The 26,988-nt window shown below is 41.4% G+C and overlaps 4 protein-coding genes across 15 annotated transcripts in view; 1 reads left to right on the forward strand and 3 right to left on the reverse strand.

Annotated features, from left to right (window-relative positions):
* Nucleotides 1-13,743, reverse strand: part of LOC125901655 (acyl-coenzyme A thioesterase 5-like) — a 242,728-nt gene extending 228,985 nt beyond the window's left edge. For both annotated transcript variants that reach the window (XM_049597428.1, XM_049597427.1), the window contains exon 1: nt 13,590-13,743. The gene's annotated coding sequence lies outside the window, so the exon portion shown is untranslated. The remainder of the gene's footprint in view (nt 1-13,589) is intronic.
* LOC125901656 (H-2 class I histocompatibility antigen, Q9 alpha chain-like) overlaps nt 1-20,029 on the forward strand; it is a 238,290-nt gene extending 218,261 nt beyond the window's left edge. For 2 of the 5 annotated variants that reach the window (XR_007451007.1, XM_049597443.1), the window contains exon 6: nt 19,821-20,028. Coding sequence is in view for 1 of the 5 variants with exons in the window: in XM_049597444.1 (XP_049453401.1) it covers nt 19,173-19,231 (59 nt within the window). In the remaining 4 variants the exon portion in view is untranslated. Of the gene's footprint in view, nt 1-3,416; nt 3,534-19,172; nt 19,270-19,623 lie in introns of those variants that run through there. The other 3 variants (XM_049597444.1, XR_007451006.1, XR_007451005.1) reach the window with 3 other exon arrangements.
* LOC125901654 (acyl-coenzyme A thioesterase 5-like) lies at nt 234-24,886 on the reverse strand. The gene is made up of 4 exons (XM_049597424.1): nt 24,747-24,886; nt 6,472-6,933; nt 3,566-3,768; nt 234-3,488 (listed from the first exon to the last, which is right to left on the reverse strand). Exons 1-4 carry the CDS (start codon nt 24,754-24,756, stop codon nt 2,883-2,885), a joined length of 1,281 nt encoding a protein of 426 aa, XP_049453381.1. The 5' UTR covers nt 24,757-24,886; the 3' UTR covers nt 234-2,882.
* Nucleotides 24,887-25,575: 689 nt separating this feature from the next.
* LOC125902618 (supervillin-like) overlaps nt 25,576-26,988 on the reverse strand; it is a 55,554-nt gene continuing 54,141 nt past the window's right edge. For all 7 annotated transcript variants that reach the window (XM_049599113.1, XM_049599109.1, XM_049599110.1 and 4 more), the window contains one exon: nt 25,576-26,453. In XM_049599113.1, the coding sequence (XP_049455070.1) occupies nt 26,367-26,453 (87 nt within the window). In that variant the 3' untranslated portion in view covers nt 25,576-26,366. The remainder of the gene's footprint in view (nt 26,454-26,988) is intronic.

The following is a 26,988-nucleotide window of genomic DNA, read 5'->3' on the forward strand; positions in this document are numbered from 1 at the left end:
GTTTTATCAAATGTAAGGCTATCAGCAAAAAATACATTTTTTTTAATTCAAATTCAAATTTGAATTGTTTATTTAAATGAGGTCTGGTGGGTTTGCTGATGGCAGTTTCAGGGCTGTTTCTAGTTCAACAAAAAATAATCTTACTCTTTAACAAAAGGTCTGTCTCTGAAGGGTCCTTTCCATGATGTTGTCAGGCACAAAGAATAATGATCTGAGCCTGTCAGAGGCAAAAACAATCACTTTTATTGGATGTAAACTGATGGTGTATAATTGCCCCACATGGTTACATTGTAACCTGTTTCTCCACAGCTGTTTCGTTTAATACTGAGCCAAATTAAAATAACATGTTGTTCCCATTAGTCACTTAGACACAAAACATGGACAATCAGTTCCTGGTTGAAAATGACTCAAGTTACCCTTTAACAATATTTCCCCTTGTCGCCTTATTCATCAGGTCACAACGCCTCTCTTCCCAGTTTTGGAAACCACTGAACTATATTCAAAAACACTCAGAAAAATGGCGGCTGTCGACAACAAGAACCCTGCTGTGTACATCCACAAACAGCTCAAGAGGTGGAAATAGATACTAAGGAGGAGGTGGACAATATCAGCAGAATGGTTAATGAGAATGGTTTGTGGAGGTCACATGAAGGACTTTTGGTTGCACCAGTGCCTCCACTGACCATTCTGATCTCAGAAGTACAAAGTACAGATCACTTTTATATTTTTTAATCTTTAATTTTCTTTTATTCAAGTAATAGTATCACCCTCCTTTTTCTGTCTGTGCTTTGAGCTGCTGTGACATGTGAAGTTCCCAAATGTGGGATTCATAATGTTTTATCTTATCTTACTGTGCAGGGGGGAAGTGTTTAAAACGATAAAACTAGCAAGGATATGGCCAAGGATACTGGCCACTGTACATGCAAGCAAGTACTAAACCAATGTGAGATCTGTACTCAAAATAATGTGCAATAAGCATAAAACACCTGTGGGGCACATTCCGGTCCCTGAAGGACCGTTTAAACATCTAGCCATAGACTACCGTGACATGATAAAATCTGTACAGGGGAAGTGCTACATGCTTGTCATCACAGATCGTTTCTCACGCTGGTTAGAGGCATTTCCTTCTAAAGATATAGTTTCAGACACTGTCATCAAGTTTCTAGTTGTTCTAGTTGTAGTTTTAGCTGTCTAACTGAACAGGGGAGATGCTTTGCCTTTTGCATGAATGAGTTATCACATGCAAACTCACAGAAGCATCCAAACTGCATGAAATGCTAACAGGTGGACCTATGCTTGCATCGCATTTGCAAGGCCCTTACAAGGGAACTCTGCTCGAACAACTGCAGATTGAGCGGAAAGACTATATGAAACAGCTAACTGCTATCCATAGATCAATCTATCTCTAGGAAAATAGGATAGAACCAAGACTCGACCAAGTGGTTGAGAATCAACGTCAAAGTCTTCCGAAGAAAGTGGCACGAGCCACGACGAGAGGGACCCTACACGGTGGTGTGAGCTACTCCCACAGTAGTCCAGGTCAAAGGATGCACAATGTGGTATCACCCGAATCACAAACTCAGAGAAAATGAAAAGATGAACTTGTAATGTTGCAGCACATTGTAGGTATGAATTTGACTCCATGAGACAATTCCAGGGAGTCATGGACTGATGGCAGATGGCACACACCACATTATATTACATCACCACATCACATTACATCACAGTATTACATTACAATACATTTGATTTGTCAACTCACTGTTCATTTTAGCTAATTCACACATGTTGTCACCTATATTTGTGATTTCATTGTAATAACACAATCATATCTATTCCACAGTATGTTTTTGCCATCACTACAGCCAGGCAGACAAATATTTACAGTTAAGAATCCTGTACTCTCTGATAATCATTCATGAGTTAGTATCATTTTTTAGTTATCTATTGATGATGCTATGTACCAGTAAAATCACTGTATGTAATATTGATGGATTCATGTTAAAGGTCGCCAGTGGGAGGGGCTGTAAGAGAGTTTCCCTGGAAGCAGCCGACAGTTTTTTCGCTCTTACACGATGTGAACCCTAATTTCATGTAACCTTGTTATGTAGTCTGTTATGGATAAGTGACTTTTCTGATTATGCACTAGTATAATTAATAAGGTATTGTTACACTTAAGTTATAAGCTTATCGTAGCAAGCTAACAGCAATACTACAGTTTCACAAACACAGATCAATAACCTTACACACATGTACGGGCACAAAATCTGACAGCAGCGGTAATCTGGCAATTTGAGGTCACTTATGTATGTTCTACCTAATTGGTAGAAAAGGGATTCAAGGGGAATATGTGGTGGCAAAAAGGTCTAGAAATGTCTGACGGGTGACATAAAGTTAGAAGCAAAACATGTTTACGAAATCTGAATAACCCTGACTGGTCTCACTCTGAGGTGAAGTCTAAGAACAGAATGAGCTGGCAAACATTGTGTTGGTGAGAGCAGAGTGCCATGGCAAACACTGTGATTGCGAAACAAGTTCTGGGAAATGACAGGAAGGATAGATAGATAGATAGATAGATAGATAGATAGATAGATAGATAGATAGATAGATAGATAGATAGATAGATAGATAGACCATAGGGCAACACAAATAGGCTGGGAATGATTGTTACACTTTGCCAAAACATCATTGGCTTTACCTTGAATGATCTTGGCCATGTTTATCAAGTTACAGCTACTCAGAGGGCCCTGAGTGCAGTATTAAAATATTTGCATTTTCTCTCTGTGAATAGCGTATGCTAAATGAAATGTTTAATTATTAATCAAATATTAAATTGTTTGCTTCATTCCAAAACATTCATGCACAATCTTTCACATTTGTATCTATAATTTGGCTTCAGTCTGTGCAGCATCACAGCTCAGGTAAGTTGTGAAGAACTCCTGGATCTTCTTCCACAGTTGGACTTCAGCTGCAGCATGGGACCTGGGCTCACCCCCCCACAGGACTGGCTTTCCTACAACCCCATGAAAACTGGAGGGGCAGTAGGGTCCATAAGGCGGCTCGAGGTAATGTCCTGCTCCAGGGTAACACACACTCTCAAAGTTCTGCTTCCCATGACGCTTCAGTCTCTCCACCATTATGTCCACGTAAGTCTTGCTGTCCCAGTTGAGGTCGTCCTCTGAAGCCACAAAGAGGAAACGCCCCTTGGCTTGTTCAATGGGGATCAGGGTGGCCTTGTTCTCCTCCAAAGGATTATGTGTAGCATACTTGCAATTAAAGGCCCCTGACTCAGTGGGAATCATCTTGCTGCTGTCAAACATTAACCCAGGATGGATTTGGCTCCTCTTATAGTGAAGGGGTAAAAAAATATTGGCACAGCAGCCATTTATCCACACCGTGGCCTCGACATCTGGCAGGTAAGAGGCTATTGATAGTGCAAGATCTGCACTTTTTGAAATTGATATTACACCAACTCCTTTACTGCCCACCTGTGGAAACACATGCAAACGTCAGCATCTAGAAAACAGTTGACAGAGATTTGGACTGTACTGCGCAAACTGCTCACCTTGTCTTGTTTTCTTAAAAACTCGATTGCTTCTTCAAAATAATCCAGATGGACCTCTGAGATGTTCTTCGCCATGTCATCATGACCGTACAGGGCTACAGTCAGAACCACAAATCCACGGCTGGCCAACAGAGAGGCCCTTTTCTCTGACAAACCTCCACCAAAAGTGTACAGATCCAACACAGCAGGGAACGGACCTCCTCCTGGACCAAAAGACACATGAGGACACATTAAAGAGACATTTTTATTGCATTCAAATGATGGAAACTAGAGTAAAGCCATCATATAGTAATTAAGTCCTAACAAAAAGGTAAACTAAAACAGGTAAACATTTTATCTAACAAGCAAAGAAGTACAAACAGAAGCACTTTCACACACACTCTGATTATGCTTACATGCACATTAGTGTTTCGAGTATTATCTTATTCAGGGTACGATGATGACATGGAATATATAAATATTCCACATAAAATATCTTCAGTGAAATTAAGACTTGATGTGTTTTTAATGGTGGTGTTGGTTAATAATGAAATTCTGTGGCACAGTGAATAAGCTTTATCAGGCTGTGGCTACACAGGCAGTACTTGTTCATAGAATAAACTCACTGTGGAGTCTTGGGAAGATTTGTTGATAATGACAAAGATAAAATAATGCTAGCACTTTCCTTTCAAGAGGCAAATGATAGCATCTTTTCCAAAATATATCATTATGAAAATAATGTAGGTTGCACAGGGTAGTGGCCACAGTAAAATCAGACTATCACCATTTACATAAGTTACTTAGTGGCTTTGCAATCTTTGCAATGAGCTTCTGCCACCGCGGAAAAAAAATGCTTTACAGCAGGAAACACGTCAGGTATTGCGAAATTGGTCGGTCAGCCAATCAGGGACTGAAGCTGGTCCTTATGAGGAGCTGGGCATGAGATAGTTGAGTCAAGAGCACAATGGCAGACGGACAGAGTCTGGAGACAAGTGAGAAACAGCCTAGCAAAAGAAAACGAGCTCCTCTGTCTGAGGAGGCAAACAAGAGCCAAAAAGAGTGATAAAAGAAGAGGAAAAACAAGAGTAAACTTCAAGCGTTCAAGAGATGGAGGGAGCTCTGTGACCAAAGAGGTTTCAAAACTGATGTCCAGCTAGCTTTCTTTCTAATGGATCAGTAAGTAACACAGCTAAATGTTAGCTGTGATTGGTTTGCTTGGTAGCAACACATTTCCGGTTCCGTATTTCCAGATTGCACCATCCCCGTCATCTTTAAACACCTTCTGTTGCGATGTAGATGTGGCAGTATTAACATACTTTCTTCGACATCCAACAACTCCAACTTCAGCAAGATTTTCTCTCTCTCAGTTGCCATTGTTCACTGTGACTGGAAAAGTCGGAGGCTAAACAAAGAATCAACTAGAGACGACGATAACCATTCAGGAAAGGAACGCAGCTCCCTACCGCACTGGCGGTGAATTGCACCGCCACGAAATGGAGTGCCCGAGAAGTTCGAAGGGTTCACGACGGCGTCACAGCAACGACGTAGGTACGCCGTTGATTTAATGCAGGACCATAAATCAGGCTTAAGTTACACCCAGCTAAGTGAACACTGAACTCTGTTTCCCATTTAATTTGAGCTCCAACCGGCTGCATCGTTTCCATACGGTACCGTTTATACTAGAATCCAGACTGTCTACATGTTGTTTGTACTGATACTGTACATATTGGTATAATTTACTGTGAGCTGTTTGTACTGGTAATGTGCATTCTGGTTTGATTATTTGCGTTACAATTTGTTTTTTCTTCAGATAAATCTGATAACTGTTGCTCGGTCTCTTTACTCATTTATTTAGTAGAGTGTCCATACACCTTCTTAATCTATATACATAGATGTAGACTGGTGGCTTTACAGCCTACATTTTATTTAATTTAGAGAGTCTAATAGAGTCACATTATTGATTATCTCTGATGCCCACGGTCAATTTAGCCGTTGCGACAGTGCGATGCAGCACCACTGACGCTAAGTGGCGCCAAGCTTAAAAAAAAAAACCCAATCCCATCTGTTGCCTCTTTAACTTTACAGTTTTTCTCAGTTGCTTTTGTGCATTTCTCTGATCAGAATTAAAATTCTCATAACTGTTAGTTCAACCTCCACAACATTTAGTCATTTGTGCACATCATAATAGCAGTTTCTCATTCCTTCCAACAAATTGCAACTGCTTTTGGACATGCATCAATTGCTTTCATACAATTCTCTGCTGTTTTATAACATTATCATTTACTTATGTCAGTCAAAATGAACTATACTTATGAATGAATCATTTTTTCCTGAAAATGTCTCCTAAATTGAACAATTTCTCTCAGGTGAACCTCAGCTTTCCCTGATGAGGAGGAGTGTGTGAAGCATTAGTTGTATCAAAGATAAGCCACTTCTCCACAGTCACTCAAAGCTGAATCCCATGAACCTTCACTTGACAAACATATATGAACCGAGCAGGATATAGTGTGTACCATTTCTACAATACTGTGACACAGAAATGGAAGGTCAACGTCGTGGAAGAGGGGTGAGGATGCGGGGAGGAAGGGGAAGGGGACAAAACAGGCTGACTTTTTTGCATTGGAAAACACTTACAGCGTAAACTGTCATAATGAAAACATGACACAGCCATTTGACTCTCTTGTTCATAAACAATGGTGTCAGGACTTTTCATTTTGTGACACTGACACTTTCATTGACATGAATACATGCTTTTGAGGAATGAACTATCCATTTTGAGCAAGTGACAGTTTTGAGAAATGCTCTTGTGCAACTGTTAATAGTGATGTGAGAAATGCACCAAAGCGACTGAGAAAAACTGTAAAATAAATAATTCATCATTCAAGTATAACTGAACGATTTGAAGCGTGACAGAGACATAGACCAACCTGGAGGAGTGAACAGGACTCCACGAATATTCCCCTCTTTGACAGGACGCCGGCTCACCCCGTCTCCCATCACAAGCCTCTCATTGGTCGCCTCTGCCAGCATCCTGCCCTCCCCCTCCTCCTCATGCACAGAGAACTTCACCACGTGGGGGTTTAATGATTTGGTTTTTTGAAACCTTTTGTGCAAGACATCTGGCCTCATCGACCACAGCAGACCCATGGGTTCAACCCCGACATAGCTCCCACTGAGTGAGGGGTCTCTCACCAGGTCGATCTTCCCGTTCCCATCAGCCTTGTAGGTGACCGAGGAGCTGAACTCCACTCCTTTCTCGTCAGTTGACCTGGCTCTCATGGTGACCACCTGTCTCGCCCTCAGCCCGGACACCGTCACCTGAACAGGCTCATCAAACATGCATCTGGCTCTGGGCAGCAGCCTCAGTATGACTTGGGAGGACATCTCTTCTGAAACATATAATAAGCTTATAAGATACGTAGGTAAGATAACGTTGGTATTTGTCAACCTGGATCGTATTTTTGGACTGTTAACTGTCTATCGTCTAAAGCAGTGTTAGTAAACGAATTAATATCAGATAATCATATTGATTTACTCAGTCTCACTGAAACCTGGCTGTGTCAAGATGAACATGTTAGTCTAAATGAATCCACTCCTCCCAGTCATAATAATACCCACATTCCTCGAGGCAGCGGCCGAGGAGGGGGAGTTGCAGCCATTTTTAACTCTAGCCTGTTAATCAGCCCTAAACCTAAACTAGATTATAATTCATTTGAAAGCCTCGTTCTTAGTCTTTTACATCCGACCTGGAAAACCTTGCAGCCACTTTTATTTGTTATAGTGTACCGTGCTCCTGGCCCGTATTCTGAATTTGTTTCTGAATTCTCAGTTTTTATCCAGTTTAGTTCTTAAATCAGATAAAGTTATTATTATAGGCGATTTTAACATTCATGTCGACGTTGATAATGACTCCCTGGCTACCGCGTTCATCTCATTATTAGACTCCATTGGCTTCAGTCAGGGTGTACATGAACCCACTCACTGTTTTAACCATACCCTCGATCTAGTTCTGACGTATGGAATTGAAATTGATAACCTAACAGTCTTTCCACAGAATCCCTCGCTATCGGATCATTATCTGATTACTTTTGATTTCTTTTTACTCTATTACATGCCACTCAGCAGCAGTTACTATACTAGATGTTTATCAGATAGTGCTGTCGCAAAATTTAAGGAAATGATTACTCCGTCGTTAAATTCAATACCAAGTCCTTCAGTAACAGAGGTTTCCCGTACCGACTTTAACCTCTCCCGAATTGATCATTTTGTCGATAGCGCTGTAGGCTCGCTGCTAACAACACTCGACTCCGTAGCTGTAATTAAACCTCTACTAAAAAAGCCCACCCTGGATCCAGAGGTGTTAGCACACTATAGACCAATATCTAATCTTCCCTTTCTGTCAAAGATCCTTGAGAAAGTAGTCACAGACCAGCTGTGTGATTTTCTTCATGATAATAATTTATTTGAGAAATTTCAGTCAGCATTTACAGTGCATCATAGCACTGAGACAGCACTAGTTAAAATTACACATGACCTTCTGATTGCTTCAGACAAAGGACTCGTCTCTGTACTTCTTTTATTAGATCTTAGTGCAGCATTTGACACTATTGACCATCAAATTCTACTGCAGAGACTGGATCACTTAATCGGCCTAAAAGGTTCTGCACCAAGCTGGTTTAAATCTTATTTATCTGATCGTTTTCAGTTTGTTGACGTTCATAATGAATAATCCTTACGTTGTTTTGGAGTTCCGCAAGGTTCTGTGCTCTGACCAATCCTATTTACTCTAGATATGCTTCCTTTAGGTAACATCATTAGAAATCACTCTATAAATTTCCATTGTTATGCGGATGATACTCAGTTGTATTTCTCAATGAAGCCAGAAGAAAGTAATCAATTAACTAAACTCCATAACTGCCTTAAAGACATAAAAACCTGGATGAGCACCAATTTCCTGATGTTAAATTCAGACAAAACTGAAGTTACTGTTCTTGGCCCCAAACAACTCAGAGACTCTTTATCTGATGACATAGTTTCTCTAGATGGCATTGCTCTGGCCTCTAGCGCTACCGTAAGAAACCTCGGAGTAACATTTGATCAAGATTTGTCTTTTAATTCTTATTTAAAACAAACCTCACGGACTGCATTTTTTCATCTGCATAATATTGCGAAAATTAGGCCTATCCTGACCCGAAAAGATGCAGAAAAATTGGTCCATGCTTTTGTTACCTGAAGGCTGGATTACTGTAACTCTCTATTATCAGGTAGCTCTAGTAAGTCCTTAAAAACTCTCCAGCTAATTCAGAATGCAGCAGCACGTGTACTAACAAGAACTAAGAAACGTGATCATATTTCTCCTATTTTAGCTTCTCTGCACTGGCTCCCTGTAAAATCCAGAATTGAATTTAAAATCCTACTGTTAACTTATAAAGCTCTAAATGGTCAAGCTCCGTCATATCTTAGAGAGCTCATAGTGCCATATTATCCCACCAGAACACTGCGCTCTGAGAACGCAGGGTTACTCGTGGTCCCTAAAGTCTCCAAAAGTAGATCAGGAGCCAGAGCCTTCAGCTATCAGGCTCCTCTCCTGTGGAATCATCTTCCTGTTACGGTCTGGGAGGCAGACACCGTCTCCACATTTAAGACTAGACTTAAGACTCTCCTCTTTGATAAAGCTTATAGTTAGGGCTGGCTCAGGCTTGCCCTGTACCAGCCCCTAGTTAGGCTGACTTAGGCCTAGTCTGCCGGAGGACCCCCCTATAATACACCGGGCACCTTCTCTCCTTCTCTCCTTCTCTCTCTCTCTCTCTCTCTCTCGTATCCTATTACTGCATCTTGCTAACTCAGCCATTCTGGATGTCACTAATTCGGCTTCTTCTCCGGAGCCTTTGTGCTCCACTGTCTCTCAGATTAACTCATATTGCAGCGGTGCCTGGACAGCGTGACGTGTGTGGTTGTGCTGCTGCCGTGGTCCTGCCAGATGCCTCCTGCTGCTGCTGTTATCATTGGTCATTAGTCATACTTCTACTGTTATTATACACATATGATTATTGTCACACATGTATACTGCCAGATACTAATATATACTTTCAACATATTGTACCACAGTAGTCAGAACTATAACTATAATATTATTACTTTCATTAATGTTGTTGTAAGCTACTGTCATTACTGTCTGTCCTGCATCTCTCTCTCTCTCTCTGTCTGTCTCTCTTTCTGTCTCATTGTGTCATACGGATTACTGTTAATTTATTATGCTGACCTGTTCTGTACGACATCTATTGCACGTCTGTCCGTCCTGGAAGAAGGATCCCTCCTCAGTTGCTCTTCCTGAGGTTTCTACCGTTTTTTTCCCCGTTAAGGGTCATGTAAGGGTCATAAGGACAGAGGGATGTTGTATGCTGTAAAGCCCTGTGAGGCAAATTGTGATTTGTGATATTGGGCTTTATAAATAAAATTGATTGATTGATTGATTGATTGATGTTTTTGTGTTTAAGAGCATTTTAATATTTGGTATGATTGATTCGTACTGTGCCCGAGTATGATTGCCCCTCCTCTACACTTTCAGCCCTCACATTCATAACGTTGTTCTGCAACCGTGACATTTTTGTTGTGCACAGTGTAGAAAAGGGCACCACAGACGGACACTGCTGGCCCAAGCACCATCACCAGCTCAGACCAGGGAAAAGCTCTGCTCCTGGCTGGAGGAGGAGCCACTGCTGCCTCCCACCTGTCATACTGGTGCATAAAAAAATAATCAGCATAATAGCAACAATGTCATATAACTTATGTATCAGTGTTGCCATTGATGCAAAGCTTAACATCATGAACCATACATGGCAAAGTGGAGGAGTAGCAGGCCCCTCATTATCTCCTGTTGTTACTGAGGACCTGAGATAACGTGAGCTGATTTAATCATTTGAAGCAGTATCAACTGAAAGGATCTTAGCAACTGTAACATCAAGTGGCCTGTTTTATCAAGTGTAAGGCTATCGGCAAAAAATACATTTTTTTAATTCAAATTCAAATTCAAATTTGAATTGTTTATTTAAATGAGGTCTGGTGGGTTTGCTTCTAGTTCAACAAAAAATAATCTTACTCCTTAACAAAAGGTCTGTCTCTGAAGGGTCCTTTCCATGATGTTGTCAGGCACAAAGAATAATGATCTGAGCCTGTCAGAGACAAAAACAATCACTTCTATTGGATGTAAACTGATGGTGTATAATTGCCCCACATGGTTACATTGTAACCTGTTTCTCCACAGCTGTTTCATTTAATACTGTGCCAAATTAAAATAACATGTTGTTCCCATTAGTCACTTAGACACAAAACATGGACAATCAGTTCCTGGTTGAAAATGACTCAAGTTACCCTTTAACAATATTTCCCAAAAAGCATGGATGAGAGAACAGTATCATAAATTATTGCAAATTCTGCCGTTTTGTCCTTTTCGCCTTATTCATCAGGTCACAATGCCTCTCTTCCCAGTATGGACACCACTAAACTCAGTGATATACTTCGATTAATTGCAACACTATATAAGACAGTGTTGGGCTAGCTACATGGAAAATGTAAGCTAAGCTACCAATTACTCCATACCAAAATTAAGTTTCACTACACTGAAGCTACTCCCAGAGAAATGTAACAAGCCAAAACTACCAAAAAAGGGAAAAGTACCTCGCTACTTCCAAAGCTACTTTTATTCAATTTTTATTTACTTTATGTCAAAACAGCGTTATTTCAGTGAAAAGAAAAAATGTCAGATAGGACAAATAGGCATACAAAAATGTTCAATTAAACTGTTTATTATAAATTAACAGGCTTAAATTAAAACTGTCTTTTTTTTTTTGAAGACTTGATGTCATTTGAACATGTCCTCCAACAACATAACATCATCAGTAGGCCTATTGCTCTTCCTCTTTCTCTTCGTACTTAATGCATTTCTCTGTCTTGGCCTCTTTCAGTAGGCTACGTTAGTAATTCAGAAACAGAATTTCAAAAGACATTTTTCCGTCAATAAAACCATAATATTTAAAATACAGTAAAAAAATAAATAAATAAATAAATAACAGACCTAAATGGAAACTTTTCTTCCTGGGGAGGACATAGACATAGACAGAGCATGAACATGTCCTGCAAACAACACGTGACATCAGTGCATCACTCTCTCCTCTCCTCTCCTCTCCTCTTTCTTTATACAGTTCTCAGTCTCTAGCTCTTTTCTTGGCACTTGTTGTGGCCCTTGTTTCCACTGCAAATCAACTAAATATATGCAGTCAAGACACATGAGACCCAGCAAGAGGTGCATGGTAGCCAATCAGAGGCAGAGTAGGGTGGGTCTTGTCAAGGAAAGCCACTAGTGAAAGCAGCAAGCAGAACAAACTGAAGGATTGGTAGGTGATGTCATGAGGAAGTGCTTCCCCTTGAGTGTGGCGCACTTTTGTTGACCTTACTTTAAGCAGACCTAACTTTTATGAAATTTTGACTGTGTTAGGCAAACAACTGGCAATTAGCCAACTGGCAATTAGCCATCTGGCTGACGACACAACCACATTCATGAAAAATACTGAACAAATCCCTCAATACAATTAATTTCTTTTCCAAGGCATCTGACTTAAAATTAAACCTTAAAAAATGTGAATTATTACCAATCCATAAATGAATTGCAGGTATGTCTTACTTAGAAATAAAACCATATTTTACCAAGATTGGTAAGAGAGAGGATTATGCTCTGTAATGCATTTGTTAGATAACACTGGAAATATTATACCCTTTGCAGAATTCTGTTCCAAATTTAATCTTAATGACAGAAGGCAATACGATAATGTAATCAAAGCAATTCCTCAATCTATAATTATAATGTCCAATAACTTATTTAAAAGTGATATTAACCCAAATCTTCCTTCACTATTGGTGAATGGTCATAATCTCAATAACTTTAAGTTGCCTAATGTCACAATCCGGCAAACCTTTATTAATGATCAACAAACAGAAACTCAATTCTACAATTCCTCTCTAAAAAGGAAGCTCAGAATTCAAGGTCCAAGTTCTTTAAGTATCCAATTGCAGCAAAAATAAAGGAAGTTCACTTTAAAGTTCTTAATGGAATATACCCTTCTGCTGAATTGAATTTGCTGAAAAAGGAGTGATGCCATTATTTTTCATCTCTAAAATGCATGAAGAAAAAGACTGCTGTGAAGCTTTATGATTTAGTAGAGGAGCTTAATCTCAGAGTTCCCCTAGCTCTCTCTCTCTCCCCTTATTTCCTTTTTTTTCTTACTTGTGCATTTATTTTCTTTATTTTCTTTATTTGTGGGAACGTGGTTTGTCTGTAGCCTGTATAATTGTATAAGACACTGTACTGTGCCAAATTGTTTTGTACATTTGTCAATTGAATAAAAAAAAAAAGACCTAACTTTTATGGACACTACCGCACTACTCGGTCAATGAACTTGCGACTGACACGCTATCAGAATCAGAAAGCAGTGACGTCACCACCACGCTACTGAGAAAGACAGTTAGGCCTACATTTGTACTGTCACCACTTGTAGTGAATTGAAAATGTATCTGAAATGTATCTAGTGAGAGCCAAATGTGTTGACTGCTGAAATTAAATAAAGCTGCACGTTGCTGGGAACAAGTTGAAACGTCGTCCAGTTTGTAGAGTTTACAAAGTTTATAAAGAATGAAACACGGGCTAATAGACTAAGGCAGGGGGAACTGCCCATTGGTTCGACATCCCATTGTTCCGACCATATTAAACTCATTGTTCCGAAGTCCATCATCATGATGCCCTGTGGTTAAGGTCTGGTTAGGTTTAGGCACAAAAACCACTTGGTTAGGGTCAGGAAAAGATCATGGTGTGGGTTAAAATGAAAAAGAAAGTGACAAACACATAAGCCGTGAGCCTGCTCCGCCTCAAGCCGGTCGCGGCGCACCATACGCCCGCCGCGAGCTGTTCAGCACCGCGGACAGTCGGACTAATGGGATGTCGAACCAATGACATGGACCCAAGGCAGGAACGGGAGGGTACACCCTCGCTTACCTTCGCGTTGTTGACAGGTTATATTCGCCCAAACGGAGCTGCGCCTCTTCGTCTAATGAACGCACGGCTGTTTATTTTAACTACTTGTTATTTTGAGCCAAGCAGTGAACACAGTGATCTCGACCCAGGTTAATATTATGGCAGGTGAGTGTATCATGCCGTAAAGTTGGGAGTTTACGAGGCTGCATCTAAACTGCACACCTGTGTTGTGTTCATTGTCATCACGTAAAGTCTGCAAGGGCAGAATTTGAAACTGCAAGTCTCTGATATATGTTCATGAAGAGTGTCTGCTCATCTGTCCCTGCGGATAACAAGTTATAAATTCCATGCAGGCTGTAGGCTTTATTGTGACTCAACAAAATTATATTAATACATTTCTGTGTAACACACTTTATAGGCCACACATATTCACCCCACAAATCCAGTGTCCACAGAAAAAATGTCCAAATAATGAATCAGTATCTATTATAAACAAAAAAATGAATACAGCGTTCAGATGGTGTGAATTTAAGTCGGAGGATTCTAAAGACAAAGTAAGGATTCTATAGAAATTAAAGCAAGGACAGTGTCTGCATTAGACCTTACGGGATGTGAGGTCAAAGACATCTCTTCCTACTCCAGACCACTTCCTGATGTGGTCTGAGTTTGGTTCGCTTCAGAGAGTTCTGAATTCTCTTGGAGTGTTCACATATGCACAAAAAAAATGCTGAGTCACTGTCCATTTAGAGGGCTGAAAAGGACCAAGTGTGAAAACACCTTTATACTCAGCCATCCACAGCTACTAGATGGGGTCAACTCAGAAAACAGATATGGGTTAGAGTTTGCCAACAATAACTTTGGTGCCTACAGTGAATAAGGACCAAACTATGACTAAATAAATTTGGTATTACTGACACTGGGAGAGCCTCTTTCAGCCAGTTCTCCTAGTCTTTACATTTGGAATTAGACTGCCCAGCCTTTCGTCTAGGTTGCATTAATAAAATGAATTTTAATTAGGCTACCTCTATAGCCTATTGGCCTACATCTTCATTTTCTGTAGCATGATGTGGTTGAATATTATTTCTGGACTCCAGGATTCAAGTGGCATTTTCATACAATACTTGAGAAGACATTCACAATAATTTCTGGGACTCCGACTTTGCAGGCGCGTTTTATTTTGTTCCTTCACAAGACAACCCTATACATGGAATTTATATCTTATTATCTGCAGGGACAGATGAGCAGACAGAATATGACAGCAGTTACAATGATTGTAATCATCGCCTATTACATCCCCCAAGGTGGTCTAGGGGTGAGGGAAGCATAATAAGGTTAGAGGGGGAAAAGGAGAAGTCAGGTAGTGCAGTTTAACCCTTTTATTGCCAGTTATGGAAAATTACAAACATATTAGCTCTAAATTGTCGGTGAAGATTCTCAGTCATCCAGGTCATGGTAATCGTAAGTGCTATATCGTAAGCAACTGGACTTGCTTGTGTTTCACAGGGTTTATAGCCTGCAACTTCGTACCAGTCATTTAGAACTGAAGAAGCTTCTTGGATGAGAGGTGAAATGCCTTCAAGAAATGCAAGCAAGTCCAGTTGCCTACGATATAGCACTTACGATTAGCTCTAAATACAAACAAACTGACTACTAGAAAAAAAAGTACAACTGTATTGCTAACTCACTAACAAAACATGAAAAAAACAGGAGAAAAAGAGGGTTAAAAAAACTGGCAGCTCTCCCCTACAGTGCCTCCTGGCAATAAACTTTAGGGTTGTGAATTAGCTCATCAGGTGACAGAGGCCTCACAAAGATAAAATTAACAACAGGGCTTGTTTTACACTTCACTGTAGTTTGACAATGGTGTGTCTAACAACAAGATAGGTCTAAGAAGTAACTGTACTTCAACAAAAGCCCCTTTTACACTGCCAGATTTTCCGCAAATGTTGGGCCATTTTGCTGGCAAGCTGCGAGCGTTTAGACACACAGAGGCGGAAAGGCAAGTTGACGTCACAGTACATACGACTGAAGTCCGCAAGGGCCCAGTCCGCAAGTCCAGAGGGTGGACATTTGGATTGGGGCAAAGTCTGCAGAAAGTCCAACTGAGACCCCTTGTGGACAGGGTGAGCTGAAGTTTTGGACAGCCCTCAGCAGTCATAAAATTCCCGGAATGCGCCAACTTGTGGATTCAGTCAAAAATGAATTGCTTTTATGTCAGAGGTAAGGCTCTTCAGCATAGGTGGATTGTGTGGAATAAAGGCCCCAGGGCCTAGATGCATAAAAGCCAAATAGGGTCTGGCCTGGGTGCCCCGTAAGGCCTTGGGTTAAAATACCCGCTAGAAGCTGTGAAATGACCTCATGTCGTGGAGTCGTTTTTCAGCATAAGTGGCAAGCCATCCAGTTTTTGAAGGGGGCCTGGGGCCCATCCGTCTCTGAACGCAGATGAAAGCTACGAGCCTTGGCAAACATAAAGATAAGAGACGTTGATTCTCACTAATTAAAGCGTGCCTTCACCATGTCCTGAGCTTTTGGAGTCTCTTAAAACAAATAATCTGTGTATGATGGGTGTAGGTCGCAGCCAACAACTCATGTGCACACGAGGGGCTGCTGGCATTGTAGAGTGTTGCATTACGAAAATTAATATCTAAACATGTGCCTTAAGTGTAAGAGACAGCCTAATTAGAGATTGGATTGTAATCTATGTTAAAGGTAGCCGAACAATTGGCCAAGTATGGACCCTGAGGCTGACAGTAGGGAAGTGTTTAAGGTCAGTAGGGTCATCTCCCCGGCGAGTCCCGGAGGCTGGCAGTAGAGGAGTGTTTTCAGGCAAAAGTTATATCAGTCTCTAGAAGAGCATAATTTATCTATGCATTAGAATATATTCACAACTACATAATCCTCACTGAGACGTGGGGGACCATACAGGATAAATACATTTTGTTTTCAAATAGTCAAATAGTGTGTGAAAAGTTGTCAGGCCATCAGGCCAATAGGGGGGTAGAGTCACTCCTCCTCCCCAAGTACAAAGACAGTTATTTTTTTGAACTGCAGCTTTCTCACTCCCCCCTCCCTTTGCACTCACAAGTCTAGCACAGAACTTTAACCTTTGTTTTTTTGAAGTTGGAAAATTAAAGGGACAGTAGTCTAAAATTTCAAATACGTTTTTTTCTTGATCTTAACTTTAAAATTGCTTGCTCTGATATTTAACAAACATATCAGCAAAATGTCAATGTATATATCACTAGTAACTATTGTCAGCCGCAAACATCACCACCATCTAAAGGATATTCAAAAACACTCAGAAAAATGGCGGCTGTCGACAACAAGAACCCTGCTGTGTACATCCACAAACAGCTCAAGAGGTGGAAATAGATACTAAGGAGGAGGTGGACAATATCAGCAGAATGGTTAATGAGAATGGTTTGTGGAGGTCACATGAAGGACTTTTGGTTGCACCAGTGCCTCCACTGACCATTCTGATCTCAGAAGTACAAAGTACAGATCACTTTTATATTTTTTAATCTTTAATTTTCTTTTATTCAAGTAATAGTATCACCCTCCTTTTTCTGTCTGTGCTTTGAGCTGCTGTGACATGTGAAGTTCCCAAATGTGGGATTCATAATGTTTTATCTTATCTTACTGTGCAAGGGGGAAGTGTTTAAAACGATAAAACTAGCAAGGATATGGCCAAGGATACTGGCCACTGTACATGCAAGCAAGTACTAAACCAATGTGAGATCTGTACTCAAAATAATGTGCAATAAGCATAAAACACCCGTGGGGCACATTCCGGTCCCTGAGGGACCGTTTAAACATCTAGCCATAGACTACCTTGACATGATAAAATCTGTACAGGGGAAGTGCTACATGCTTGTCATCACAGATCGTTTCTCACGCTGGTTAGAGGCATTTCCTTCTAAAGATATAGTTTCAGACACTGTCATCAAGTTTCTAGTTGTTGTCTAGTAGTTTTAGTTGTCTAACTGAACAGGGGAGATGCTTTGCCTTTTGCATGAATGAGTTATCACATGCAAACTCACAGAAGCATGCATCTAACACTGCATGAAATGCTAACAGGTGGACCTATGCAGGCATCGCATTTGCAAAGCCCCTACAAAGGAACCCTGCTCGAACAACTGCAGATTGAGTGGAAAGACTATATGAAACAGCTAACTGCTATCCATAGATCAATCTATCTCTAGGAAAATAGGATAGAACCAAGACTCGACCAAGTGGTTGAGAATCAACGTCAAAGTTTTCCGAAGAAAGTGGCACGAGCCACGGCAGAGGGACCCTACACGGTGGTGTGAGCTACTCCCACAGTAGTCCAGGTCAAAGGATGCACAATGTGGTATCACCCGAATCACAAACTCAGAGAAAATGAAAAGATGAACTTGTAATGTTGCAGCACATTGTAGGTATGAATTTGACTCCATGAGACAATTCCAGGGAGTCATGGACTGATGGCAGATGGCACACACCACATTATATTACATCACTACATCACATTACATCACAGTATTACAATACAATACAATACATATGATTTGTCAATTCACTGTTCATTTTAGCTAATTCACACATGTTGTCACCTATATTTGAGAGTATTCTTGTTTAGTTATCTATTGATGATGCTATGTACCAGTAAAATCACTGTATGTAATATTGATGGGTTCATGTTAAAGGTCGCCAGTGGGAGGGGCTGTAAGAGAGTTTCCCTGTCCCTAATTTCACGTAACCTTGTTATGTAGTCTGTTATGGATAAGTGACTTTTCTGATTATGCACTAGTATAATTAATAAGGTACTGTTACACTTAAGTTATAAGCTTATCATAGCAAGCTAACAGCAATACTACAGTTTCACAAACACAGATCAATAACCTTACACACATGTACGGGCACGTAAAATCTGACAGCAGCGGTAATCTGGCAATTTGAGGTCACTTATGTATGTTCTACCTAATTGGTAGAAAAGGGATTCAAGAGGAATATGTCTGACGGGTGACATAAATTTAGAAGCAAAACATGTTTACTAAATCTGAATAACCCTGACTGGTCTCACTCTGGGGTGAAGTCTAAGAACAGAATGAGCTGGCAAACATTGTGTTGGTGAGAGCAGAGTGCCATGGCAAACACTGTGATTGCGAAACAAGTTCTGGGAAATGACAGGAAGGATAGATAGATAGATAGATAGATAGATAGATAGATAGATAGATAGATAGACCATAGGGCAACACAAATAGGCTGGGAATGATTGTTACACTTTGCCAAAACATCATTGACTTTACCTTGAATGATCTTGGCCATGTTTATCAAGTTACAGCTACTCAGAGGGCCCTGAGTGCAGTATTAAAATATTTGCATTTTCTCTCTGTGAATAGCGTATGCTAAATGAAATGTTTAATTATTAATCAAATATTAGATTGTTTGCTTCATTCCAAAACATTCATGCACAATCATTCACAGTTATTTGGCTGGTGATTTATCTCTTATGTCTTCCATATTATGACATTTGTATCTATAATTTGGCTTCAGTCTGTGCAGCATCACAGCTCAGGTAAGTTGTGAAGAACTCCTGGATCTTCTTCCACAGTTGGACTTCAGCTGCAGCGTGGGACCTGGGCTCACCCCCCCACAGGACTGGCTTTCCTACAACCCCATGAAAACTGGAGGGGCAGTAGGGTCCATAAGGCGGCTCGAGGTAATGTCCTGCTCCAGGGTAACACACACTCTCAAAGTTCTGCTTCCCATGACGCTTCAGTCTCTCCACCATTATGTCCACGTAAGTCTTGCTGTCCCAGTTGAGGTCGTCCTCTGAAGCCACAAAGAGGAAACGCCCCTTGGCTTGTTCAATGGGGATCAGGGTGGCCTTGTTCTCCTCCGCCAAAGGATTATGTGTAGCATACTTGCAATTAAAGGCCCCTGACTCAGTGGGAATCATCTTGCTGCTGTCAAACATTAACCCAGGATGGATTTGGCTCCTCTTATAGTGAAGGGGTAAAAAAATATTGGCACAGCAGCCATTTATCCACACCGTGGCCTTGACATCTGGCAGGTAAGAGGCTATTGATAGTGCAAGATCTGCACTTTTTGAAATTGATATTACACCAACTCCTTTACTGCCCACCTGTGGAAACACATGCAAACGTTAGCATCTAGAAAACAGTTGACAGAGATTTGGACTGTACTGCGCAAACTGCTCACCTTGTCTTGTTTTCTTAAAAACTCGATTGCTTCTTCAAAATAATCCAGATGGACCTCTGAGATGTTCCTCGCCATGTCATCATGACCGTACAGGGCTACAGTCAGAACCACAAATCCACGGCTGGCCAACAGAGAGGCCCTTTTCTCTGACAAACCTCCACCAAAAGTGTACAGATCCAACACAGCAGGGAACGGACCTCCTCCTGGACCAAAAGACACATGAGGACACATTAAAGAGACATTTTTATTGCATTCAAATTTCAAAACACATGAATTTTGACAAATAACCCTATTACTGGAGTCTGGATTTGAAGAGAGCATAAGGTCCATTTTCAGTTCTGTTTTAAATAGTAAAGTATTAGCGAAAATGCACTATTTGGATTATAAAGCATGAGTTGAGTGAGAATTGGTTTACTGCTGTTTTGGTAGAATTTTGCTGTTGTTCCCCAATCAATCAGTAAATCAATTTGTGCTCTGGCAGCTGACCTGAGGGATCTGGGCGTAGAATAGGGGATTAGAAGGTCTGAGATGTAAGATGGGGACAGACCGTTAAGGGCTTTGTAAACAAACAGGAGAACCTTAAAATCAATCCTGAACTTTACAGGCAGCCAGCAGAGAGAGGCTAAAACAGGTGTGATATGGTCTCTCCTCTGGGTACCTGTGAGGAGCCTGACAGCAGCGCTCTGCACCAGTTGGAGGCGTAATGCTAGTCCAAACTGGAGAATTGAGAGTGTAGGTGACTTATCTCCGGGTCTTTGAGGGAGAGAAATGACTTGAATCTGGATATAGTGCAGAACTGGAAAAAGCTGGCTTGTCAAATTTGAAGGCGGAGTCAAATATCAAGATTTCTGACATGGGGTTTAACATAGTTGGAGAGGGTTGGAGGGAATAAGCTTTATCAGGCTGTGGCCATGCAAACTAAGCACTTAGCTATGGCTAAGTTATAATTCAATTAAAATTGAAAGATGTAAAGTGCGACAAAGACACAGACCAACCTGGGGGAGTGAACAGGACTCCACGAATATTCCCCTCTTTGACAGGACGCCGGCTCACCCCGTCTCCCATCACAAGCCTCTCATTGGTCGCCTCTGCCAGCATCCTGCCCTCCCCCTCCTCCTCATGCACAGAGAACTTCACCACGTGGGGGTTTAATGATTTGGTTTTTTGAAACCTTTTGTGCAAGACCTCTGCCCTCATTGACCACAGCAGACCCATAGGTTCAACCCCAACGTAGCTCCCACTGAGTGAGGGGTCTCTCTCCAGGTTGATCTCCCCGTTCCCATCAGCCTTGTAGGTGGCCGAGGAGCTGAACTCCACTCCTTTCTCGTCAGTTGATCTGGCTCTCATGGTGACCACCTGTCTCGCCCTCAGCCCGGACACCGTCACCTGAACAGGCTCATCAAACATGCATCTAGCTCTGAGCAGCAGCCTCAGTATGACTTGGGAGGACATCTCTTCTGAAACATATAATAAGCTTATAAGATACAGTGCATTGTTAAAGATTAAACCAGCGATTCCCAACCTTTAAGGCTTGTGGAATCATGTCTTTTGTCACGTGTCAGTTAAACTGTTAGTAGTTTTACCAATGAGGGATTGCTCCTCTAAATATCTCAGATGGTTCCATGTAAATAACTGTTCAAGAGGTGAAACTTAAAGGGAAACGTTGGTATTTGTCAACCTGGATCGTTTTTTCTCATGTTTTTGTGTTTAAGGGCATTGTTATATCAGGTGTAATTGGTTCGGACTGTACCCTTCTCCACTCCCCTGCCGCTCAGCTTTCACATTTGTAATGTTACTTTATACCCGTGACATTTTTGTTGTGCTGAAGTGTCAGTTTTTCAGCCAATACTTTATCAATACATGTGATCAGCATGTAGAAAGCCATATTTCAGTCTGCTCTGTCCACAGTCTCTCATTCACCGCTATTGTGGCTTACAATCGCAGTTTACACAAGCACATCACGCTCGCAGGGTTAACAGCAAAGTGTTAAAGACAAACTAAATGAAAGCTGTCTGTATGTAGGCTAAAACTTTATTTGAACATGTACCTGAGGCAGCCGACCTGCGGTCAGTGAGTCTCCTAAGTAGACGAGGGTTGGAGAGCAGGTTGAATGACTGATACTGATGTCTGTGTTCATGCTGAGATAACGTTTCTTTTTTTTTTCACTCAGTATTGTGACATCAGGAGGAGTATTTATTTTATCGACATGTTAGATCTGTTTCCAGTGAGCAGTGAGATATTATTGAGTTTATAGTGACCTTGTTGTTGAAAACATGACTGTTGCTGCCATGGACTGTATAAAACTATATCCTGTATATCTGACCTAGAAGGAAAATGTCAGGAGGTGAGGTGTGTGTGTGTGTGTGTGTGTGTGTGTGTGTGTGTGTGTGTGTGTGTGTGTGTGTGGAGGAGGGAGAGGGAGATGCCGGTAAAAAGAAAGAGTGTGTCATTAGTTACTGTTTATGACACCTATTATTCTTCTGTGCATTGATAGCTCTATTTTATTCTGTTTTTGCATTATGTTGTGCTCTGCAACATAATGTATAACATATAATAATCTCTCTCTCTATATAAACTAAGCACAAAAAGTAAGGAAATTTGTGTTTGGTAGATTATTCCTTTGTTGTAACAATGCTTCTTGGCAATAAATCTTTTACCATTGGAAAGCCTGTTTATTTGTGGGAGGAGCAGCAGAGCTGAGTATGTGGGTTGCGCCCATGAAAAATTTGCCAAATCTTGGCAATCGTGTTGACTCTAGTGTTCCGTGGATTGGATGATTGAAGTCTGCAGAAACAGGACATATTGGCAATTTAACAATTTATTCATTAACAAACAGGGGCCTCGATAGCGTGTGGAAGAACCATACACAGCCTCGACAGCCTGGCACCTCCTCCTCATCAGCCAACTTGGCTGTGTTGGTCACTCTGGCACGAACAGCACGCCCAAGCTGATCCCACAAGTGTTCAATGAGGTTGAGGTCAGGAGTGCTGGCAAGCCATTCCATCCTCTCCACTCCCAAATCCTGTAGGTAGTCTCTGATAAATCCCGCTCTGTGGGGGGCGAGTGTTGTCATCTTGGTGGATAGTTTGGTCCCAAACTGTGAAGATATGGAATTGCCACTGGTTGCAGAATTTCATCGCGATACTTCTCTGCATTGAAATTGCCTCAAGTGATGGCAAACATCGTTTTTCCAGTGAGGGAGATGCCCCCCCACACCATCACACTGCCTCCACCAAAAGATGTTACGCTATAGGTGCAGCAATCAGCAAAGCGTTCTCCGTGTCTTCTCCACACTTTGACCCTATGATTCAACTGCTGAAGGCAGAATCTGGACTCATCGCTGAACATAACGTTCCTCCACATGTTCAGGTTCCAGTGCACGTGTTGCTGACACCAGCGCAAATGGGCCTGACGGTGAGGGGCAGTCATGGCAGGCCTCCTGGCAGCCCTGTGAGACCGGAGATTGGCTGCGTGCACTCTGTTCTGAATTGTCTGGGCAGAGAGCTATCAGCCATATCCTCCTGCAAACCTTGGCTGTAAATCTGTAGAAGACTGCCTACGGTTCCTAAGTGCTGACAGGATGAGGAAATGGTCTTCTTGGGACGCCCCCTTCGCTGCCTGTCTCTGACATCCTCCGTTATATGGAACTTGGCCTTCAGTTTGCAGATGGTACTAGGGCTCACTCCAAATAATGCCCCAACTTGGTTTTGCGGACCACCAGCTTGAAGTTGTCCTACTGCACAGGCCCTATCTAGATCAGTCAAATGTGGCATGCCGATTCTTGGAGCAGACACCAACTGACCACTGTAGCAGGGCCCATGCATACAGGTGCTGTCAGAATCTGGGGGTACCAGAAGCTCAAAACAAGAGTCACTAGCAACAGCAAAAAAATGCTGTTTGGCATTGGCAGAGAAGATTTGGCAAATCTTTCATGGGCGCAACCCACATACTCAGCTCTGCTGCTCATCCCACAAATGCATGTTCCTTACAAATGTGGCACCAGTTAAAAGGGAAATAAACAGGTTTTCCAACGTTATAAGATTTTTGCCAAGAAGCATTGTTACAAGAAAGAAATAATCTACCAAACACAAATTTCCTTACATGTTGTGCTTAGTATATATGGTAGATGTGACAATACCAGCCAACAGCAACATCAGAAAGAAGTAACACGAAAAGGTGGAGAAGTATCAAGAATTGAAAGAACAGCTGGAACAGATGTGGAAGGTCAAAGTTGACGTGGTCCCCGTGGTAGTAGGAGCACTCGGGGCAGTCACCCCAAACTGCGAGAGTGGCTCCGGCATATTCCAAGAACAACATCTGAAGCCTCAGTCCAGAAGGGTGCAGTCCTAGGAACAGCTAAGATACTGCGCAGAACCCTCAACCCCCCAGGCCTCTGGTAGAGGACCTGAGCTTGAGGATGATACAGACGAAGTTTTCAATATTAGCTCGCTGCTGAAAATGTCTGGCCCATCAACATTTTGTGGTTTTAAAATCCGGCCCAATTGAATTTCGTTGTCTTGTGGCAAAAGTGACTAATGACATGCTCCTGAGAGACGGCTGAGCTGAGTATCATTTTCATTATCTGACATCAGCTTATTCCTCTGTGCCATAGAGATCCATTGTCTAAACACTGAATGGGTTTTCTAGTCGGCCACCAAATTCTCCTACACACCTGGCACATAGGAGAGGTTTCAGTTGGTCGTAATGTTGCAGCCTCACCACCTGATGCAGCTAAATCCTACACACTAGACCTTAAAAGAAATATCTTCATCTGGAACCACTAGGCTTGATGTTACATATCTTTTAAAAGTGTTTGAAAGTGTTCATGTCCACTGTATAAGAGCAGCACTCTTACACTCTCATGGCACACCTGGGCAAAACAGAAATTGCTAATGCTGTAATAGACCACAACTGTCAAAGACTCGCACATGCTGCAGAGTCATCACATTTGTAATGGTACTAAATGTGACTCACCTTCAGTCATTTCCTTTCCTGTTACCTTCAGCTTTCAGTTCAGCTGTTTGCCTCACTGTCTCCTATGTTTTCTATGCTGTCAAACATGCCTTACGTGGTCATAAAATACTTAAGCACAAGTCAGTTAGACTTTGGACCCCCTGCTGCCACTGGATGATGCAAGGTTGTACAGTGGCATCAGGGGGTCCAAAGTCTAACACAACAACTGGTGCTTTAGTATGTTACTGTCAAGTAGGATGAATGTTGGCATGTCTGACAGAACGTAGAAAACATAAGAGACACTGAAGGCTTGAAGTGTGAGTGTGAGTGTGAGTGTGTGTGTGTGTGTGTGTGTGTGTGTGTGTGAGTGAAAGAGAGAGAGATCTTGACCATAGGTTTTGTGATGGGGCTGTTGGATATCTCACATGATGTTTGATCTACGTTCTCGTGAATAATTGACCAACAGTTTGTTGTGGCATCAAGATACCGCCAACATCTGCATCATGATTTTGCTTGGGGGCCAGTCCCTCAGAATCAAAGAGAGCTTGATTCTGAAGCTACCACTTTGCACAAATGTCCAATAAGCAGAAAATTACACCCTTATTTTGCCCTCCATAATGGCCATGGTAGACTAGGACCATGTTCTTCAAAACAGGTCCAAGTAATTCATGCTAACATACTCTTATCAGGCAAAAATAAATCTTTTAATTGTAAAAGTATCATAAAAAGGAAATATTCAAGTAAAAGCACCTCAAAATTCTGTAAATTTTAATGATGGCAATTGCAAAATATTCTATTTCTACTTGAAATGGTCATTTGAGAGACAGTGAGACACAGAATGACGCATGGCTTAAGTTGAGCATTATTGTGATTTAATTCACTATGTCTTATATCACAAAGAAAGTCTTTAAAAATGCAGACTAGAATTTCTGTATATAAACTGTACACAAAAAGCAAGGCACTATACATTCAGATTCATCAAGCTGCTCCTTCTCTTTCTCATACAAGTCAAACTTTTAAAATTACAACTCTTGCATCTCAGTAAGTGAAGAGTCGCTTCAGCAGTTTAACACAGTCGAGCAACATGACTTCCCTACGTGGCCTGATAGCATCCAGACACTGTAGACGAAAAAAGGGACAAATTTCCTCACAACATCAAACGTGACAGGATTTGTTTTTACATAGATACACACACATTTACACAAATAAACATTACAAACAAACATTATATACAATCGCACACACATACATACACAACCATAGCATGGCACTCTGACACCAAGCGTCCTAGTGTGCACATTTTCATCCGTTAAGTCCACGAGTGGTGACTTAAGTGTTTGGAGGAGACTCCAAATACACACAAACACCATGTATGAACCAAAGCAATGTGGTTTTACCTTGTTTTAAACCGTTTGAATTTAATTTAGTTATGTAATGACAAAGTTGAAAGGTAAAACATGACTATAAGCAAGGCGAGTGCATCTCCAGTCTCATCCTCCATGTACGTTTTCTTCAGATTCAGATACTTTCTATCCCAGTGTCCTCGCGTGTTACCAACAAAACAGATAATGTGACATTTCCTGTCTCTCTATCTCAAGTGTCCACTTTTTATCCGCTTCCATCTTTGATTTGAAAACTTCCTTAAAACAGTCCTTTGGCCTTCTTTAAGTTCACTTGCTTCCACCCTGGTAAACCTTCGTATTCCTCTCTCTTCATTTCCAAAGCTTTCTGCAATTGGAAAGAGAGACACATGCAGTTAATTAATCAGGAACATAACAACACGGGGAATTCAACTTGAATTTCAAACACTGTTTCAAAGGCAAGTCTCTTGTTTTTCCTGTGACTGATAAAAGCTGTGGAGCCGTCAGCCATTGGTCACTGTAGCCAATAAAGATTAAAAAAACCCTACAATTACTGTCTCGTGGTTGTTTGCTTCCGAGCACCAGTCAAGTTACACTTTATATCTACGTCTGTGAATATGTGGAGGCCCCACACACATCTGTCCCCTGGCAGCACAGATCTATACCATCAGCACAGTTTAAAGCTGGGCAACCAAGATTAGTGTCACCAATTCAATGCTCTGTTCCTGAGTTGTGATCTAATAGTGAGAGAAGTGTTTTATGCAGAACATTATGATGTTACAGTGAATCTGACTGTTGACCTTTGGGATATAAAAATGTCCTCACTTCATTATTTTATCCTATTAGACATCTGTGTGAAATTCTGTCACAATTAGCGCACAAATTCTTGAGTTATGGCCAAA

The sequence above is a fragment of the Epinephelus fuscoguttatus genome, linkage group LG15 (assembly GCF_011397635.1).
Source record: "Epinephelus fuscoguttatus linkage group LG15, E.fuscoguttatus.final_Chr_v1".
NCBI classification, from domain to species: domain Eukaryota; kingdom Metazoa; phylum Chordata; class Actinopteri; order Perciformes; family Serranidae; genus Epinephelus; species Epinephelus fuscoguttatus.

What these genes read in the sequence shown, in the direction of transcription:
- LOC125901654 (XM_049597424.1), bottom strand. An exon ending in AGTCCTGTTCACTCCTCCAG is followed by an intron (nt 3,769 to 6,471) that starts GTTGGTCTATGT and finishes CTTTTGGTCCAG; the next exon opens with GAGGAGGTCCGTTCCCTGCT. An exon ending in TTTTAAGAAAACAAGACAAG is followed by an intron (nt 3,489 to 3,565) that starts GTGAGCAGTTTG and finishes GTGTTTCCACAG; the next exon opens with GTGGGCAGTAAAGGAGTTGG.